Genomic DNA, 19,840 nt, shown 5'->3' on the forward strand with positions numbered 1-19,840 from the left:
AAAAGTCGCATACTCTCCCAACTGAACCAGCCAGACACCCCTGTAAGTTTATATGTTTTAAGTTTGCTAAAGGCAGCTTTGGAAGCACATATATTAGGTTTGCTAAAGAGTTCTTTAAGTAAATCATTTGTTTATAGTTCTCTATATTAACTGACTTTTTGATAAACCTGTAAAGTAGGTAAGAGGGCTCCTACTGTTTGAGAACTCAGAAAAGGCTGCACAAAGATAGAAGTCCTTGAGCTGAGACTTGAAGGTTAAGATTGCCATAGGGGAAAAGCAGGAAAGAGCATTGCATCAAAGGGAGGCATGGCACTGAGGTGTGTTTAGGAGAATCATAAGAAAAGTGAATATTTCATTTGGGATATTTGTTATATTTGGTAATAGGGTGTTGGGTTGAAGCTAGATTTTGAGGGGCCTTAAAAGCCAGACAGAGGGATTTGGATTTCATTATCATGAGTAATGGGAAGCTACTGAAGGATTTTCATCATGGTATAGTACAGTGTGAGCTAAGAAAATAACATTTTAGGAAAGATTAATTTGTACTGTTAAAGGTGGCTGGAATAGAGAGGAAGACCAAGGGCAGGGTTGCCTACCAGGAAACTACTAGCAAAGATTAGAGGGATTTTTTTTTTTTAATAGTAGGTTCCATGCCCAGCATGGAGCCCAAGGCAGGGCTTGAACTCATGACCCTGAGATCAAGACCTGAGCTGAGATCAAGAGCCAGACACTTAAACAACTAAGCCACCTAGGCACTTCCAGAAGGAATGTTTTAAGTGGTGGCAGGCAATGGGAACAGGGAGAGAAAGGGAGAATGCAAGTGATGCAAGGAAGAATGACTACAAATTGTAAAGGATTAGATATAGGGATAGTAAGAGGGAGAGGTCAGATATGATTTCAGGGCTTTGAACCTGATGCGTGGAGAGAATGACAGCACTGTTAGTAGAAAAAAAGACAAGAAGATGGGGAGAGTTGCTTATGGGCAAAAGATTAAAGTCTGGTTTTAGATATATTGTATAAGGAGATAAGGCAGATTCACCAGGTAGGAATGGCAGCTGTGGGTGTCAGAGCAGAGGTCAGGAGGCTGAGGATGTACATTCTGGAGAAAGTTGAAATGGAATAAATGATACTTTCTATGGCTATTGACCAAGTCCTTGGGTATCAAAGGGAATATCTTATGTTCCCCCTGCCCTCCAGCCCTCTGCCTTACAAAGTCACTGTCAACCTAAGCCAAATTTGTCTTCTAAACTGCTTATGCAGCTCATGTTTTTAGTTTTATCCCATCTTTTAAATGATGCAGTAGATAAGTATTTATCTTTATTCCTTGGATGCACATCATGGCATTAAAATCTCGGTTACCAGATCTATGTGCTACATAGTGTTTTTTCTAGCCAGTTATGTTCCTGCATATCTAAGATTTTAACAACAAGGGTAATTGATAGTGTGTGGAGAAAAGAAGGGCAGATTAGTGAACCTTAATCTTGTGGTATTCTCATGTTTAGAGAAAAGAGGAGGAATAAAAAGAAAACAAAGGCAGGACAATCAGAAAAATAGGAAGATAACAATAGTGTAATATCATGGATGCCAAAGGAGGGTTTCAAAAAGGAAAGAGCAGTCAACAGTATCAGATATTTCAGATAATAATGGTAAAGTTTACATCAACACTTCCTACGTGCCAGAAACTGATCTAAGAATTTTGGGGTAAATTTCAATACTACATTTTATTTAATCTAATATATCTGAAATATTATCATTTCAACATGTAATCAATATAAGAAATTGTAGTCTTTTCTCTATACTAAGTCTTTCAAAACTGGTATTTATTTTAAACTTGTAGCACATCTCAGTTCTGATGAGTCACATTTCAGATGTTCAGCAGTCACCTGTGGATGGTGGCTGCTGTACTGAACAGAGGGCTCGTAAAGGAGGTGCAGTAGATAAAGCACTAGCATAGTGTCCAGCAAGCAGAAAACACGCAAATATTAGCCCTGTCTTTCTGCCACAGTTTGTGCCCACGACAACTCATAAGAATCACCTTGAGCACTCTCTGCCTTAAAATCCTCTAATCCTCACCTCCTTCTCACCTCTCTTCCAGAAAATACAGTGAGGGCACTCTCACCACATCACCCTGCTGAAGCCACTATCACCTCTAGCTTGAGCTGCTACGGTATCTCCTCCATATACTGCCCCTGTCATCTGCTCCTGCTCCCTCCAGTCCATTCTCCACTGAGTGGCTGCAATGCTTTTTTTGGTGATTTTTTTTTATTGTGGTAAAAAAAAATACATAAAGTAAAACTACCATTTTAATCATTTTTAAGCATACAACTCATTGGCATTAAATATATTCACAATGTTGTGCAACCATCACCATTATTCATTTTCGAACTTTTCATCATCCCAAATAGAAACTCTATACTCGTTAAACAATAACTTCCTATCCCTCCATCCTCTCCATCCCCTGGTAACCTCTATTCTAATTTCTGTCTCTGCCAATTTGCCTATTCTAAGTACCTCATGTAAGTGGAATCACACGATATTTGTCCATTTGTGTTTGGCTTCTTTCACTTAGCATAATGCTTTCAAGGTTTAACCACATTGTAGCATATGTCAGAATTTAATTCCTTTTTATGGCTGACTAATACTCCACTGTATGGATATACCACCTTTTGTTTATCCATTCATCTGCTGATGAGCATTTGGGTTGTTTTTACTTTTTGGCTACTGTGAATAATGGTGTTATGAACATGGATGTACAAGTATCCAAGAACTCTTTAATTCATACCTCATTGAATCTAACAGTTCCTCTGTGGAATAGATACTGTTATTACCTTCATTCAGATGGGAAGAAACAGACACATAGAGGTGAAGGTATATAATTGATGAGGAGGAAAGCCAAGATTTAAATGCAGCAACAGTACCATTTCATGTGTGCCATGATGTGAAAAGGGTTAGGAGGCACTGCTCTATACCTGTGTGTTACAGCTGCCTTATCAAGAGGGTGGAAGACTAAGAAAGGATGATTGGTATTTTAGAGCTCACAGTGACCAGGGGGCAAGGTGGGGACAATGAGGTAGAGAATAAAGAAGTGGAGTCAGTAAAAGAAAAAGAAGATGATAGCTAGAAATTCCAGCAGTGTTGAGTGAATGGATTTCTTTTTTCAAGATGGGGAGTGTTTTCAAGATGGACATTAGAGAGTTTAAAACAGATTAGAGAAGATTTCAAGATCATCAATAAAAGGATCACAACATAAAAATAGGATACCTAGAAAGATAAAGACAGGCAGATAAAGTAACTGATGGACTTACACTGGTATAATACAAAGATGATGCTGTACTTTCCAGCATCAAGCTGTCTGTGAAACAGCAGTTTGTTATAAATATAGATACAAGGATTAAGAATTGAACCCTGCCTAGCCAATGGCAGAGCTTTATTCATTAGAAAGAAAGCATTATTTCTTCGGTGTTCATTGTGATCTCTTCTATTTCATTCATGATTTTACAATAATTATTTGGGTCCTTTCACTTTTCTTTTTGATAAGTCTGGCCAGGGGTTTATCAGTCTTATTAATTCTTTCAAAGAACCAGCTCCTAGTTTTGTTGATCTGTTCTACTGTTCTTCTGGTTTCTAGTTCATTGATTTCTGCTCTGATCTTTATTATTTCTCTTTTCCTCATGGATTTAGGTTTATTTGCTGTTCTTTCTCCAGCTCCTTTAGGTGTAGGGTTAGGTTGTGTATTTGAGATCTTTCTTGTTTCTTGAGAAAGGCTTGTATTGCTATATATTTCCCTCTTAGAACCGCCTTTGATTTTGAACAGTTGTGTTTTCATTTTCATTTGTTTCCGTGAATTTTTAAAATTCTTTTTTAATTTCCTGGTTGACCCATTCATTCTTTATGGGATGCTGTTTAGCCTTCATGTATTTGAGTTCTTTCCAACTTTCCTCTTGTGATTGAGTTCCAGTTTCAAAGCATTGTGGTCCGAAAATATGCAGGGAATGATGCCTATCTTTTGGTACTGGTTGAGACCTGATTTGTGACCCAGGATGTGATCTATTCTGGAGAATATGCCATGTGCACTAGAGAAGAATGTGTATTCTGTTGCTTTGGGATAGAATATTCTGAATATATCTGTGAAGTTCATCTGGTCCAGTGTTTCCTTGTTGAACTTTTGCTTAGATGATCTGTCCATTTCAGTGAGGGTGATGATTATTGTATTATCATCAATGTGTTTCTTTGATTTTGTTAGTAATTGGTTTATATAATTGGCTGCTCCCATGTTAGGGGCATAAATATTTACAATTGTTAGATCTTCTTGTTGGGTAGACCCTTTAAGTATGATATAGTGTCCTTTCTCATCTCTTATTACAGTCTTTGGTTTAAAATCTAATTTGTCTGATATAAGGATTGCCACCCCAACTTTCTTTTGATGTCCATTAGCACAGTAAGTGGTTTTCCACCCCCTCACTTCAAATCTGGAGGTGTCTTTGGGTCTAAAATGAGTCTCTTGCAGACAGCATATGGATGGGTCTTGCTTTTTTATCCAGTCTGATACCCTGTGTCTTTTGATTGGGGCATTTAGCCCATTTACATTCAGGGTAACTATTGAAAGATATGAATTTGGTTCCATTATATTGCCTGTAAGGTGACTGTTACTGTATATTGTCTCTGTTCCTTTCTGGTCTGTGTTACTTTTGGGCTCTCTCTTTGCTTAGAGGACTCCCCCTTTCAATATTTCTGGTAGGGCTGGTTTGGTGATAGCAAATTCTCAACAGGGAAAAACTGAGAGCTTTTCCCCTAAAGTAAGGAACATGGCAGGGATGTCCACTATCGCCACTGCTGTTCAACATAGTACTTAAGTCCTAGCCTCAGCAATCAGACAACAAAAAGAAATAAAAGGCATCTGAATCAGCAAAGAAGTAGTCAAACTCTCACTCTTTGCAGATGATATGATACTTTATGTGGAAAACCCAACAGACTCCACCCCAAAACTGCTAGAACTCATACAGGAATTTAGTAAAATGACAGGATATAAAATCAATGCACAGAAATCAGTTGTATTTCTATATAACAACAATGAGACAGAAGAAAGAGAAATTAAGGAGTTGATCACATTTACAATTGCACCCAAAACCGTAAGATAGATACCTAGGAATAAAGCTAACCAAAGAGGCAAAGAATTTGTACTTAGAGCACTATAGAATACTCATGAAAGAAATTGAGGAAGACGCAGAGAAACAGAAAAAGTAACATGATCATGGGTTGGAAGAACAAATATTGTTAAAATGTCTACGCTACCTAGAGCAATCTACACATTTAACACACTCCCTATCAAAATACCATCAACTTTTTTTCACAAAAATGGAACAAATATCCCTAAAATTTGTATGGAACCAGAAGAGACCCCAAATACCCAGAGGAATGTTGAAAAAGAAAACCAAAGCTGGGGGCATCAAAATTCTGGACTTCAAGCTCTATTACAAAGCTGTAATCATCAAGGCAGTATGGTACTGGCATAAAAACAGACACATAGATTAATGGAACAGAACAGAGAACTGAGAAATGGACCCTCAACTCTATGGTCAACTAATCTTTGACAAAGCAGGAAAGAATATCTGATGGAAAAAAGACAGTCTCTTCAACAAATGGTGCTGGGAAAATTGGACAGCCACATGCAGAAGAATGAAACTGGACCATTTCCTTACACCATACACAAAAATAGACTCAAAATGGATGAAAGACCTAAATGTGAGACAGGAATCCATCAAAATCCTTGAGGAGAACATAGGCAGCAACCTCCTAAGACCTCAGCCACAGCAACTTCTTCCTAGACACATTGCCAAAGGCAAGGAAAGCAAGGGCAAAAATGAACTATTGGGACTTCATCAAGATAAAAAGCTTTTGTACAGCAAAGGAAACAGTCAACAAAACCAAAAGACAACCAACAGAATGGGAGAAGATATTTGCAAATGACATATCAGATAAAGGGCTAGTATCCAAAATCTAAAAAGAACTTAACAAACTCAACACCCAAGGAACAAATAATCCAGTAAAGAAATGGGCAGAAGACATGAACAGACATTTCTGCGAAGAAGACATCCAAATAGCCAAAAGACACATGAAAAAGTGCTCAACACCACTCGGCATCAGGGAAATACAAATCAAAACCACAATGAGATACTACCTCACACCAGTCAGAATGGCTAAAATTAACAAGTCAGGAAACAACAGATGTTGGCGAGGATGTGGAGAAAGGGGAACCCTCCTACACTGTTGGTGGGAATGCAAGTTAGCCACTTGGGGAAACATTATGGAGGTTCCTCAGAAAGTTGAAAATAGGGGCGCCTGGGTGGCACAGCGGTTGAGCGTCTGCCTTCGGCTCAGGGCGTGATCCCGGCGTTGTGGGATCGAGCCCCACATCAGGCTCCTCTGCTGGGAGCCTGCCTTCTTCCTCTCCCACTCCCCCTGCTTGTGTTCCCTCTCTCGCTGGCTGTCTCTATCTCTGTCGAATAAATAAATAAAATCTTTAAAAAAAAAAAAAAAGAAAGTTGAAAATAGAGCTACCCTATGACCAAGCAATTGCACTGCTGGGCATTTACCCCAAAGATACAAGTGTAGTGATATGAAGGGGCATCTGCACCCCACTGTTTATAGCAGCAATGTCCACAATAGCCAAACTATTGAAAGAGCCCAGATGTCCATTGACAGATGACTGGATAAAGAAGAGATGGTACACACACACACACACACACACACACACACACTGCATTTTTTTTTTTAAAGATTTTATTTATTTGACAGAGAGACAGCCAGTGAGAGAGGGAACACAAGCAGGGGGAGTGGGAGAGGGAGAAGCAGGCTCCCAGCGAAGCAGGGAGCCCGATGTGGGGCTCAATCCCAGGACCCTGGGCTCACGCCCTGAGCGGAAGGCAGATGCTTAATGACTGAGCCACCCAGGTGCCCCCCCACAATGGAATATTATGCAGCCATCAAAAAGAATGAAATCTTACCATTTGCAATGACGTGGCTGGAACTAGAGGGTATTATGCTAAGTGAAATAATCAGAGAAAGACAATTATCATATGATCTCACTGATATGTGAAATTTGAGGAACAGGGCAGAGGATCATAGAGGAAGAGAGGAAAAAATGAAACAAGACGAAACCAGAGAGGGAGACAAACCATAAGAGACTCTTAATCTCAGGAAACAAACTGAAGGTTCCTGGAGTGGAGGGGGATGGGAGGGATGGAGTAGCTGGGTGATGGACATGGGGGAGGGTATGTGTTATGGTGAGTACTGTGTAGTGTGTAAGACTGATGAATCACAGACCTGTACCCCTGAAATAAATAATACATTATATGTTAATAATAAGAAAAGAAAAAAAAAGAAAAAGGGAAAAAAGTATTATTCTGAACAACATTTTATGCTACCTTGCTTGTATCACTGTCTTTGAATCCTTTTTCAAGTATTTGTAGAAGATGCTTTTTCTTCACTGTAACTTCAGGATCAAAAACATAAAAAAGACATTCCAGCATCTTTCGATAGTTCCTTAAGAATAAGTGAGACCAAAAAAATGGTTGAGAATTGATTTTAAAAAACTTAGCCATAGATAAGACAACTGTATATCCTGCCCAGGATATTTCTCATTTACAATGAATGTTCCAGTGTTGTTATTAAGCCAGCAATCCCCCTCATTCTCAAAAAGAGCCCCAGTGTGGGTAAAGTCATCCTAGTCAAGGGAGATGCATGAAAAGGAAATATTTACTAACAAGGTATATTTTTAATATTATAAACTTTTAAAATAGAAAGACTCTTTACAAAATAAAATCAGACTCCTATAAAAATTTTCCTTATGGAATTTAACTTCTTACTCTGAATCATGCATATCTTCATTGTCAAAAAACTTTTGGAATTTCTCTTCAAACTTTAGTCTCAGAATGCGGTTGTTGACTTTGATGACACGTTTTACTTTCACTCCTGTAATACCATATGTTCTGAAGTCCCATGTACAAAAACGTGAGAGAATTAATTCATAGCAGGAGTTAAACCTATATGAGAAGACAGAATATATACAAAGAAAATAACAGATTGTCTTTAAAATGTTGAAGAACACAAAGTTACATATGATAAAAGTTATATCCCATATTTTATGTTTTTTGCTAAAGATACATTGTCATATTGTAGCTCTGTTTTCAAACTAAGTATATTTATTCAATCAATAAAAGAGATGCTAAACTTTGAAGAGTTGTTTTTTTATTATATATGTGTTCTGATTAAAAGAAACATTGGTTGAGTAATTCTCCATTACTGAAAACACTTTCTTTTTTGGCTTCAGTGTAACTATGTTTCTGGCTTTCTTCTTACTGGCTGCTCCTTCATGGTTTTCTTTGCTGGTTTTTTTTTTTTTTTTTTTTTTCCCTCTGAGGTTTCTAAGTGTTGGCTTGCACCAGGAATCACTCTTTGGCTCTCCTCTTGTTTCCATGAACACTATCCCTAGGTGATTTAATCCGATTCCTTGGCAATATATAGAAAAAATACATTTTATATATACCAATAAACTCGAACATTTTATTTCCAGACTTTATCTCTACCCAATTTAGGTGGATATACCCTGAATTGAACATCCACCGCCTACTTGGTATGTTCACTTGCATATGGAATAGGCTTCCCAAACTTATTTCATCACCTGCCTCTAAGCCTGCTCCTCCTGAGTCTTTTCCATTTCAGTACATGGTACCGGCATCTAACTGGTAGCTTAAGTTAATATCCCAGGAATAAACCTTGCCTCCTCTCTGCCCCACCTTCGGCAAGTCTGTTTGGCCTCTACATCTAAAATACATCCTGGGGGCGCCTGGGTGGCACAGCGGTTAAGCGTCTGCCTTCGGCTCAGGGCGTGATCCCGGCATTATGGATCAAGCCCCACATCAGGCTCCTCCGCTATGAGCCTGCTTCTTCCTCTCCCACTCCTCCTGCTTCTGTTCCCTCTCTCGCTGGCTATCTCTGTCTCTGTCGAATAAATAAAATCTTAAAAAAAAAAATTAAAATAAAATAAAAATAAAATACATCCTGAATATAATCCTATGTCATCAATACCATTCTTATTACCCTAGTCCAAATCACCATCATCTCTCATTTGGACTACTGCAAATAACTTCATAACTAGGGATATAGAAGTGAATGAGGCAGGGTCCCTGCTCTCAGGGAACCTATATTGCAAGAAGTTGGCCAAAAAATAAATAAGACATAAATAAAATAATTTCTAAACTGATAAGGGCTTTGAAGAAAGAGAAGTTTAGGGTAACAGTTTCACTTTTGTGTATATAATAACTTTCAGTAATCTAACTCTTATATATAAAGATTTCATACTTCCTGTACTATTTCAGGGAGTCACAGCAGTATAAGAAACTTTTTTGTTTTATACTGATAAGATATTGATATAAGTCAGCAAGTAAGTTGACAGTATTTATTGAACCCTTGTTCAGAATTTTGAAGTACATTTTAATAGGTTTTATTGAGCTCCAGTACCTTCTACATTTGCTAAATGAGTGCATCATTTGGATATTATTGAGTGGTTGTAGGCATCTCTCTGTGTAACTCTCTCCACTGGGGATGCTCACACATTCCCATACCACTGAATGAGTGATGAAATGATGGGCCCTCACTCTCCTAGTCTCTACCATACTTGATGCTGCTAACCATCCCTTCTTTGTAACTTCACCTCTCTCTTTCTTTTTTTTTTTTAAGATTTTATTTTATTTATTTGAGGGGCGCCTGGGTGGCTCAGTTGGCTGAGTGTCTGCTTTCGGCTCAGGTCATGATCCCAGGGTCCTGGGAGCGAGCCCACGTCAGGCTCCTTGCTCAGTGGGAAGCCTGCTTCTCCCTCTCCCTCTGCCTGCCGCTCCCCCTGCTTGTGCTCTTTCTCTCCGTCAAATAAATAAATAAAATCTTAAAAAAAAAAAAAACTGTTAAGTGAGTATCTATTAAGTGATTTAGAAACATCAAATAGTAGTTATTTATGGAGCTATGAACCCAGCCAGCCCTATGCTAGTTGTTATGACTTACAAAGTACATGAAACCTATTATCTGTCCCCAGGGAATTTATAGTCATGTATATATTATTTTGTGATGCTTTGAACTTATTTCTTTAAATTGTAAATACCCTGTATCTATAGCCAGGTTCAAAGCTTCTCAAGCACAAGGACAGTGTCTTATGCTTTGGAGTCCGTCCTGACTTGACCAATGTTGTCTGTTGTCAATGGCTAACTCAACTATACTACATAGGTAGATAATATGAATCTGTAATGATAATGCTACAGTGGCAAAAATCTACTCAGCAAGGAAGTCTCTGTGAAACAAGGTCATCTTTAAACTGAAAAATATAGTCCTTTTATTTCATAACATAAATGAAGCTAAGAAATATTAAATGATACATAATTAGAAATCTGCAATGCTCTTTTGCTAAAGAAATAAACAAAGGCTATTTTGACAGAAAATCTTTATATTTGGGTTCTGTCTCTACTCCAGTACTTTTTATTTAAATTTATTTATTTATTTAAATCCTAAATCACTGGCTTTTAAAGTATTAATAAAAGAGAAGCCAGTGTTTAAATAAAATAACTAGATCTGTAACGCATAGAGCAATTTAAAGTATGTTAGTAGTTATTTCCTTTTTTTTTTAAAGTAATCTCTACACCCAATGTGGGGCTTGAACTCATGACCCCTAGATCAAGAGTTGCATGCTCTTCCAACAGAGCCAGCCAGGCACCCCATAAAACAGCCATATTTCTTAACATCCATAAAAAAATCACAGCTAAGGTGGCCAAGCTTGTGGTACACTAAAAATAAAAAACAATCCTTCAAATTCTGCCAATATATATTTGATTTTCTTCTTAAAATGGATCAAGTTTATTCTTATTAAAACTAAGTAAACAACTGCTAATGCTTATCAAAATCCATCAAAACATCAAAACAAATCCATTTGTTTCTTTTTAACCTTCGCGGAGGAGGCTCAGGTCATGATCTCGGGGTCATAGGATCAAGCGTGACGGGGTCCTGGGATCACGCCCTATGTGGGCTCCTCACTCAACCTGCTTCTCGCTCTGCCCCTCCCTTTGCCCGTCCCCCTGCTCGTGCTCTCTCTGTCTCCCATATAAATACATAAAAAAATCTTTTTTTTTAATAAATAAAAAATCTTTTTAAAAAATCCATCAAAGCCAATTTACTATCAGGCTGACATAATTACCTAAATGGCTCTTTAGTCATTTTGCTTTTATGTTTTTTTCTTTATAATCTACTTGTTTTGTAATGCGCCTCCTCTGCGAAGGTTAAAAAGAAACAAATAATAATAAACAAATCTATTTAGGTTGAGTGAATATAAATGAAAGACTGAAAAATTATTCATGTACCCGGCAGACAGACACCATTCAATTTTTGCGCTTGAAAAATCAAGGCCCTTATTTGTTTATATGGGAACTGGGATGAATACCTTTTGTATCTTTATACATAAAAATCAAGTACTGTGGTTAAGCGGACAGTGGTAACTGCTGGTAAATGGATGCATTGATACAAAAGAAAGTATTTTAAAAGGTCTCTTTCTCATTTGGGCAGGACTTCTCAGACTTTTCCACCAACGTACCTCCAAGGCCCTCGAGAAGCTTTTACTTGCAGAAGTAAGAGCTACATGTAATATAAATCAGGGGGCTTGTTTTAAAGTAATCCATAACAATCATATATTTTTCTCTATAAAAATTAATGCAAATTTTCTATTTTACTCCATAAAAGTCAGTGTTTGTTTCAACACTGACTTCGAGTAAAATCCTCTGGGATGATATATTAAGCCCATTTCTGGTTTTTCACCACACCCCCAAATTTGCAGTATGCTTCTAGGGTTCTATGGCAATCTTTGGCTTGTTCGTGGGCTCCCCGATTTTGAGAAAATGACTGCCGAAATGTGAAAGTCAAAATTAGTGATATTTTTCTGCTGCAAACTTTTTCTTTCCCTTCTTCCCTCCTTCCTTTCTTTCTTTCCTTCCTTCTCCTTCCTTCCTTCCCTTCCCCCTCTCTTCCTTCTTTCTGTTCTTTAGAATCATTTCTTTGGTTGTACCCTCGAGTTGAGGCAACACAACCACTTCCTGGTTTGTACCAGTAGGCTTTGATTTTGAAGTGTGGATCCTGTTTCCTGCTTCTTCCCTTTCTGGTGGCTCTCTCCATTTTTATCTAAACTGGCTTTCCACCCAAATTCCTGGCTTTTAAGTGTATGCCTTATTTTAACTCACAGAGTCTATGTGCACCCTGACTCTAACTAGCTCTGGACAGCTGGTTTGACTGACTGTGGACCCCCAGGAATTTTGCTAGGGAGCCTCCTCCAGTGTTTGCAGCCTGTTGTTGCCAATGCTGCTTCTGCATCCCGTCTCTATTCTAGCTTCTCATACAGTATTTAGAATCCAGGGCTATGTCCAGTCTGGAAACGAACAGTATAAACATATATAATATTAATACTTGTTCATAAACTTTCAAAAATTATATTCTGGCAACAGAAAATATATTGGTGGCAAAATAGGTAATGGCCAATTTACAGTGGATGAATATTCTATGAGAAGTGTTTTGAAAATTAGACATCTTAAGGTTTTATAAGTGATATTTTGGTTGATGATCTTAAGCACCTAAAATTATTTTTAAAGCTGTAACTAAATATCAAATTGATTTACCAGTCATCATATCGAGTGCCTTCTTCAAAGTGGATATTTCCCACAGTCTCCAACTCAATTAACAAAAATGGGATCAATAATCCATGACTTTTCTTCTTTTGCTTTACTTCAACACGATAAATTGCCTCAATTCTGTTTAAGAAAAAAAATGAAGCTATTAGAAACACTTAAAAATCACATTACAATTAAAATAGATTTTTTTTTTAATAGCTGATGTGAAAATATAGGCTCTGTCAATGGATAAAGAAAGCTTGGTATTAACAGTTAAACCAAGGAAAAGATATTCTATTTCTGGCACTTAAAATCACTTCAAATTATGTTAACTTCAGAATATGTGAAGGTCAGAAAGCTATCCTGGCTCCACCACTTATGGCTCTCAGATCTTTTTATGCTGTAGTTTCTTAGTAAAATGGCAATATTAATAGTACCACACCTGAAAAAGCTTTTTTGAGGATTATAGGCAAAATACGTGTAAAGCTCTTAACCAAAGAATTTGACACGAAGTAAGAATCCAATAAATGTTAGTTAGTAGTAGTAGTAGTAGTATTTACAGGGCAAACTAACTTATCCATTTAGTGCCCTAGTAAATAACAAATTCACAGTACTTACTAAGTCTTCTTGCTTTATATTTCTAGTTGACACTCAACCAGAGTTTGTTTCTACATGATTCCAGACAATTGTGTATGTGCTTTGCTCAGTCAGATCTATGTGGTGAATTTCTGCATCAGTAGCAGTTCTGTTTTTAGTTTGCAGACACTAGAGCAGTGATGTGACAGGAAGCCAGTAGGGGGAAGTTTGCTGTGCCTAAGTATTGCCTCTGGAAAAAACTACATATGTTAGCTTTGAACCAATGATGTCAAGCTCTACTGGGAACCAGACTAAAAACACATGCCATGTTTTACTTCATAATATAATTCTTTCCACTCATGAAGAAGGGAACTGAGCTCAACTGATAGCCTAGAACGTTCTATTCTCTCATGTTTCAAATTTGAACAACTAGACAATTCATAAAACATACTCATCTAGTTTTTTGTTCCAGAATGTTACCCTTTCATTCAAGGCATTTAGTTTGGTCAGTATCTTCTGTTGAAGATTTGGTTCTTCTGTGACAGTTTCACAGTTCTTTGATTTTTCAAGTTCAGTTACTTTATTGTTATTGGATCTATCATTGTGCCCTTTGCCAGATCCCTTGAGTTCAGCAAGTTCCCGTTCCAGCTGTTGAAATCAGTGTGCCAGAGAGCAAAAATTTTTAGTGGAATTATTAAATATATAGTTAATTTAAATTAACAAAATAAAAATCTAGATAATAAATAGGCCAAACTTCATAAAAACATGCTAAACATGTGATTACAACTTCAGTACAAGTTTAGTCAGCCAATTTCTCTTGACCAAGGGACAGTCTTAAATACTTCAAATGTGGCAGTTTTTTTAATTGACAATGAGAAAAGCAAAGAAATGGATTTTTAAATATTAAGTGATGAGTTTGCTTCTATTAAAACCAAAGTAAAATTATAACAAAAAATGATTTTGATATAAATAAAATACCTACACTTCAAATTAATGTGACTTCTGTCATACCTACTTTCCAATTTTTCAATATTTTTTTCAAGTACTGTGGTATTCTGAGAAAAAATCAACCATAGCAAATATACAAAACATGCATATAGGGATGCATAGTTTTCCGTTTGCCACAGTCTCCTATATATGACTCAGCATAGCAATGTCTTCATTTAAAATTTTGATATTTTGTTTTTTCTTGTTCATAATGGGCTTTGTTGGCATTCATTTGCATTTTTAGAAAATATTGCGCTAGGTGTGATTTATTGTGGTTACTGAGGTTTTTAGCACTCAGATTTTGGGCCCACAGCCTCACTTGCCTTGCCTTAATCCCAGCCTTTCAGGATTTCAAGATAAATTGTAACATGGGGAGGTGTATATAAATAGAAATTTACTAATTAGCTGTCCTCCCTCTCTATAATGGCTATATCCAATTGTTAAAAAACAAACTAAGCATATTTATAAAAATGTCTATGGTTTATCTTATCTAAGGTATTATTTTTCACATTTGCAGGTTTTACTTAATACGTTCATTTCCACATAAAAATAGATATAAAATGATTTCCATATACTGGTTCATTTTTTTTCATATACTGGTTCATTTTTTATTCAAAAATAAATTTTGTTAATGTTTTACTTTAAGGATAACTTTCTATTATATTATTAACCAGAACTGGCTCATTTTAGAAATATATAACTTACCTATATTATATATTAATATAATTAATGATAATGTATTTATAAATATTAAATATATTTAAAAGACTTAGGTTTTAATGGTAGTATACTCTTCTGTCTTAAGAATGAATAATTCTTCCTCTCTGGCTAAACATTTAGAGTTTCCAATTTCTTGTTGTTGTCAGTAGTACAGTGATGGGTATCTTATGTATGTAAATATTTATCCACATCCAAATATTTATCCAAATCCTAAGGGGGCAAATCCTTAGAATAGAGGGCTACACGTAGATTTACTGGGTCAAAGGCTACAAGCCTTTTCAGGCTGTGCAAACATACGACCCAAATTACATTCCATCAGTGTCACACTCCTCTTCACCAGCCTGAGTACTATTATGTGTTATACTTTGACAGTTTCATAGGCGAAAATGGTTGCTATCTTAATTCATATTTGGAAATTCATAATCAAGTTGAGCTCTTCTTTCAAATGTTTATTCGTCATTTTTTTATTTCTTCCTTTGTAAAACAGCAGTTTATGTGCTTTGCTTAGTTTTTCTATTTGAATATTTGCTTTTTGTTTTATTTAAGACTGTTTATTCTAAGGATATCAAGTTTGTCCAGGATGTTTGTTGAAGACATTTTTCAGACTGTCATTTATTGTTTACTTTTATTAATGATGGTTTTTTAAGCACCAAAGCGTTTTACTTTTATTTTTTGCAATTGAATCTACATTCTGTTCTTTTGTCATTTCTCATATTTCTTTTATTTGGCAGGCTGAGATCAGGTAAACATATTCATCTATGTATTTGTCAGTTTTTTCAGGTTTTTAAAATTTTTACATTTAGTTCTTTTTTTCCCCACTGGCATTTATTTTTGGTAGAGTGTAAAATAAGAATCAATTCCCCTACTCCCAAATAGTTTATTTTTTTGATACCATTTGTTGAATGATTATATTTCCTTGCCTTTAAAAAATACAGTAAGTTCTAATATATACAAAGTTTTATTTTGAGGTTAATAATCCTTAATTTTTCAGAGCCCACTTTTGATAAAGGAAATCCAATTTACTCCAGGTAAAAAAAAAAAACATGCATAATATAACTACCAAAATATAGCTTGATTTAAAGTTCCCACCTTGTCTTAATATCTTAATATTAGTAAATATTTTAGCACTTTAGGCAAAAAAATGAATTTTGAGCACAGTCTGAAGGTGTCTGATAAAAATGCAGCTGAAATAACTCTAATAGAGCTCTATTACTTTTGGATACATATTGAATTTCTCAGCTTTTTAAAATGTTTATAAATTAATAAGCCTATACGTTTTTATGGTTGTAGACTTCTAAGCATACAGTGAAGCTTAGTCAAGCAAGTGGAATCAAAAGTTTGGGGGCAAACTTGGAGGTATTAATAAAAGAATTATTTCTATATATATAAAATTTAAAAGATAATGCTGTCTTATTGCCAGTTTTTGTACGATATAGCCACTGAAATTTTATAATATTAAATCTTACATTTTTTTTCACAAAGCTAAATAATTTTATTCGTTCTTCTGGCAACTTCTGTAATTTGCATTTTCGATCATTCAGTTTTTCAAGGTCTTCATTAAGATGCCTCTGAACAGTTTTTATACGCATATTGTAATACATTATTTTTTTCATTGCTGTGGTCTAAAAGTGAGGGGAAAAAAAACAACAAAAGATTAGCTGAAGCAAAAAACATTATAAGTAATTATTAGTGGCATTACAGGAGTGTGATATGTTTTATATAACTCCCTGGAAAATTTTGCATGCTCAGTTACTAATAATGATGATAATTGAAATGGTAATGGCTACAGAGTGCTGTATTTAAACTTAATAAGCATAATATAAAATTCTAAAGACTTTCTTTGTGGATAATATTTTAAGTGTGAGGCATATTCACATTTATTTCGAGGATGACAATGTTAAGAGGCTCCAGATAGAATTCAGTTTATAAAATCGTATCATTTAGATAAAGAGGCAGTACTACTAAAGCAAATATGTAATTACATTATTCCTATTTGATTAAATTATGGAAAAATACATTGAAAAGCATTCAAAGCAAATGTAACATTATTCAGTTCAGTTTTTAAAAGCATGGCTAAGAAATCATGGATTTGATGTTTTTTTTTTCCAATTCTCTAAAAGGATGCTCTAAATAAACTTGTTTTCAATTGAGCAAATGATTAAGTTGTCAATCTACCCATTACCTAGAATACCTTAATACCAGGGGATCACCCAGTTATGAATAAATACATGATGATGAATAGATTAAATCTACTATTGAAAAATATACCAGCTATACTAATATTATACGAATGCAGCTAATACTCAAGCAGTATTAGTCAAAAAGAACTAGCTGAGGAGAAAATAAACATAACAGATGCACTATTAAATGTGACCTAAAGGGGCACCTGGGTGGCTCAGTCGGTTAAGTGTCTGCCTTTGGCTCAGGTCATGATCCCAGGGTCCTGGGATGGAGACCTGCATCAGGCTCCTTGCTCAGTGGGGAGTCTCCTTCTTTTTCCCCCTGCTCTTGTGCTCTTGCTCTCTCCCTCTCAAATAAATAAATAAAATCTTTAAAAAAAAATGTGGCCTAGATTTAACTGTTGACCTGAAATAATGAAGGCATTTGTCTTTTTTAGGAAACCTGTACCTCAAATAATTCAGAAGGCTTTGTACACTGCTCTGGACATGTACTTTCATAGACACGGGCTCTTGCTATGTGATTTATTTGGTAGAGAGTGGATAATCAAGTGGATAATCAATCCCAACAGGATTATTTGGCATAAAAGATGGAATAGACACAAATATATGGCACGATGAATGGGCCAAAAGAATTCCCTTGCCCATGCATATTATGAAGTTTTGAAACTGAAATCACTAAATTCCTCCACAAAAAATAAGGCATTAACAACACAGAACAGCTCAGGGAAATAAAATGTGTTTTAGGATGATTAAAGTATAAACAATTCCTGATAAAGAAGAACTTTTTTGGAAGTGCAACTGAGTTAGAAGAAAAAAGGAAATAGCAAGTCATGTTTCTTAATTTTTGACTATTTGGAGAAAATGGAAAATCCAATAAAGAATGCTTTGAATCAGTGGCAGCTAAAAAATTTCTACCGAATTCTTAAATCTAAAACGAGAGAATATGGGTAGAGTTAGGATTGCTAGATAAAATATAAGAAGCCAAGTTAAATTTGAACTTTAGGTAAACAGTAAATAATGTTTGAGTATAGGTGAATAAGTATAACTAAGTTTAAGAAGTATGATATTAAAACATTATTTGCTGCTTATCTGAAATTCAAATTTAACTTGGAGTCCCTTAGATGGGGGAAAAAAGCTTTTGTTTTTAATTTTTAAAAAAGATTTTTATTTATTTGAGAGAGAGGGAGGGAGAGAGCACCAGTGGGGGTCAGGGACAGAGGGAGAGGGAGAAGCAGACTCCCCACTGAGCAGGGGGCCCAACACAGGGCTTGACCCTGAGATCATGACCTGAGCCAAAGGCAGATGCTTAATCGACTGAGCCACCCAGGCACCCCTAATTTTTATTTTTGAATAAGTAATATATTCATGTGTCAAACACCAAAATAATTGAAAAGTATACAATGAAAAGTCTACTTCCCACACGTGTTTCCCATCTGCCCAGTTGCTCCACCTTCCACAGATATCTACTGATTTGTTTCTAGTGTATCTCTGCACAGTTTCTTCTACTGTACTTTTATATTTTATTAAGAATATACCTATATCTGCATTTGGGAACATAAACTGTGATATTTTATTATTCCTGAACTCTTTCAAAATCACTTACTGTGTCATAACAGTAAATAAGAATTATCGGTAAGGGTTTTTTGTCCTTGTTTGAGAGTATATACTAAGACTTTGGAAAAGTGGGGAAGACTGTGTTGTAAATTATAAATACATGACAAATCGACTTTGTAGGCTTACTATATTTCAATTTGCTTTTTTTGTATTTGGACTTTTGGGAATGTTGAACTCATTTTTCACTCAATTCCACTTTGGTAGAATTACTTGCTTATTACAGTAAAAAAAATTTTTTTTGAAAATAACTATAATGGAAAATCCAGTTGCATGGATTCATTCCATTTACTTCTTTGATTAACATAAAAGAATGAAAAGTCATAGGCTCAACTGCAGTTTCATAGTGATTATTTTTATAGTATTCAACAATTAAAATGGGCTTTTATGCGCATTAAGTCACTGGATCCCTACAATAACACTTGGGACAGGTACTACTTTTATCGGCACTCTTAATAGTTCTGAAAACCAAAGTTTGAGAAGGGAAAGCCCTTGTCTAAGTGACCGGCTGTAATGGATACAGCTGCAGCTTGAACCCAAGTCTTCTGTTTTGAACTCCCATATTCTTCCCTCTTTCGCATGCTGACTCCCTGGTGGTCCTCCTGACTTTACTTGCCACTTACAGTTTACACAAATGACTCCATAGTCATGGATGAAAATTTGAAGAATCAACAGTACTCTGCTCAAGAGTTTATGACATTGGACAATTGCCACAACCTGGTACAACCTGTCTCCTTATGAATGGTAATGAAGAAAAAGCATCTTGGAAATCCATATGCAACCCTTAAATAAAAATACTTTGAATTTGAAAAATCATCTTGATCTAAGTAAAAACTCGAGCTATATTACATATCTTATTTTTGCCTTAAAAGTGTGAAGAAAGAGAAGATATAGGGAACTGTGTAACAATTCCTTATTTTATTCTTTTATTGATACTTCTGACATATACAAGACTAAATCAAATGTATGACAACCTTAGCCATAATGTCAAAAGAATCTGCCTCTCTTACCTCTCCTCTTCTACCTCTCCTGCAGGTTCCCCAGTCTCTAACACCCAACTGACACACTTCCCCATTT

The 19,840-nt window shown here is 35.9% G+C and overlaps 1 protein-coding gene across 1 annotated transcript in view; it reads right to left on the bottom strand.

Moving 5' to 3' along the window:
* Positions 1–19,840, bottom strand: part of LRRC9 (leucine rich repeat containing 9) — a 137,735-nt gene that overhangs the window by 98,180 nt on the left and 19,715 nt on the right. Inside the window, exons 8-12 of the mRNA XM_057318557.1 lie at positions 16,439–16,594; positions 13,717–13,913; positions 12,699–12,830; positions 7,863–8,039; positions 7,422–7,539 (exon numbers count right to left, since the gene is read on the bottom strand). Of these exons, the coding sequence (XP_057174540.1) occupies positions 7,422–7,539; positions 7,863–8,039; positions 12,699–12,830; positions 13,717–13,913; positions 16,439–16,594 (780 nt within the window). The remainder of the gene's footprint in view (positions 1–7,421; positions 7,540–7,862; positions 8,040–12,698; positions 12,831–13,716; positions 13,914–16,438; positions 16,595–19,840) is intronic.

Source organism: Ursus arctos, unplaced genomic scaffold (genome assembly GCF_023065955.2).
Source record: "Ursus arctos isolate Adak ecotype North America unplaced genomic scaffold, UrsArc2.0 scaffold_25, whole genome shotgun sequence".
In the NCBI taxonomy this organism is placed as follows: Eukaryota; Metazoa; Chordata; class Mammalia; order Carnivora; family Ursidae; genus Ursus; species Ursus arctos.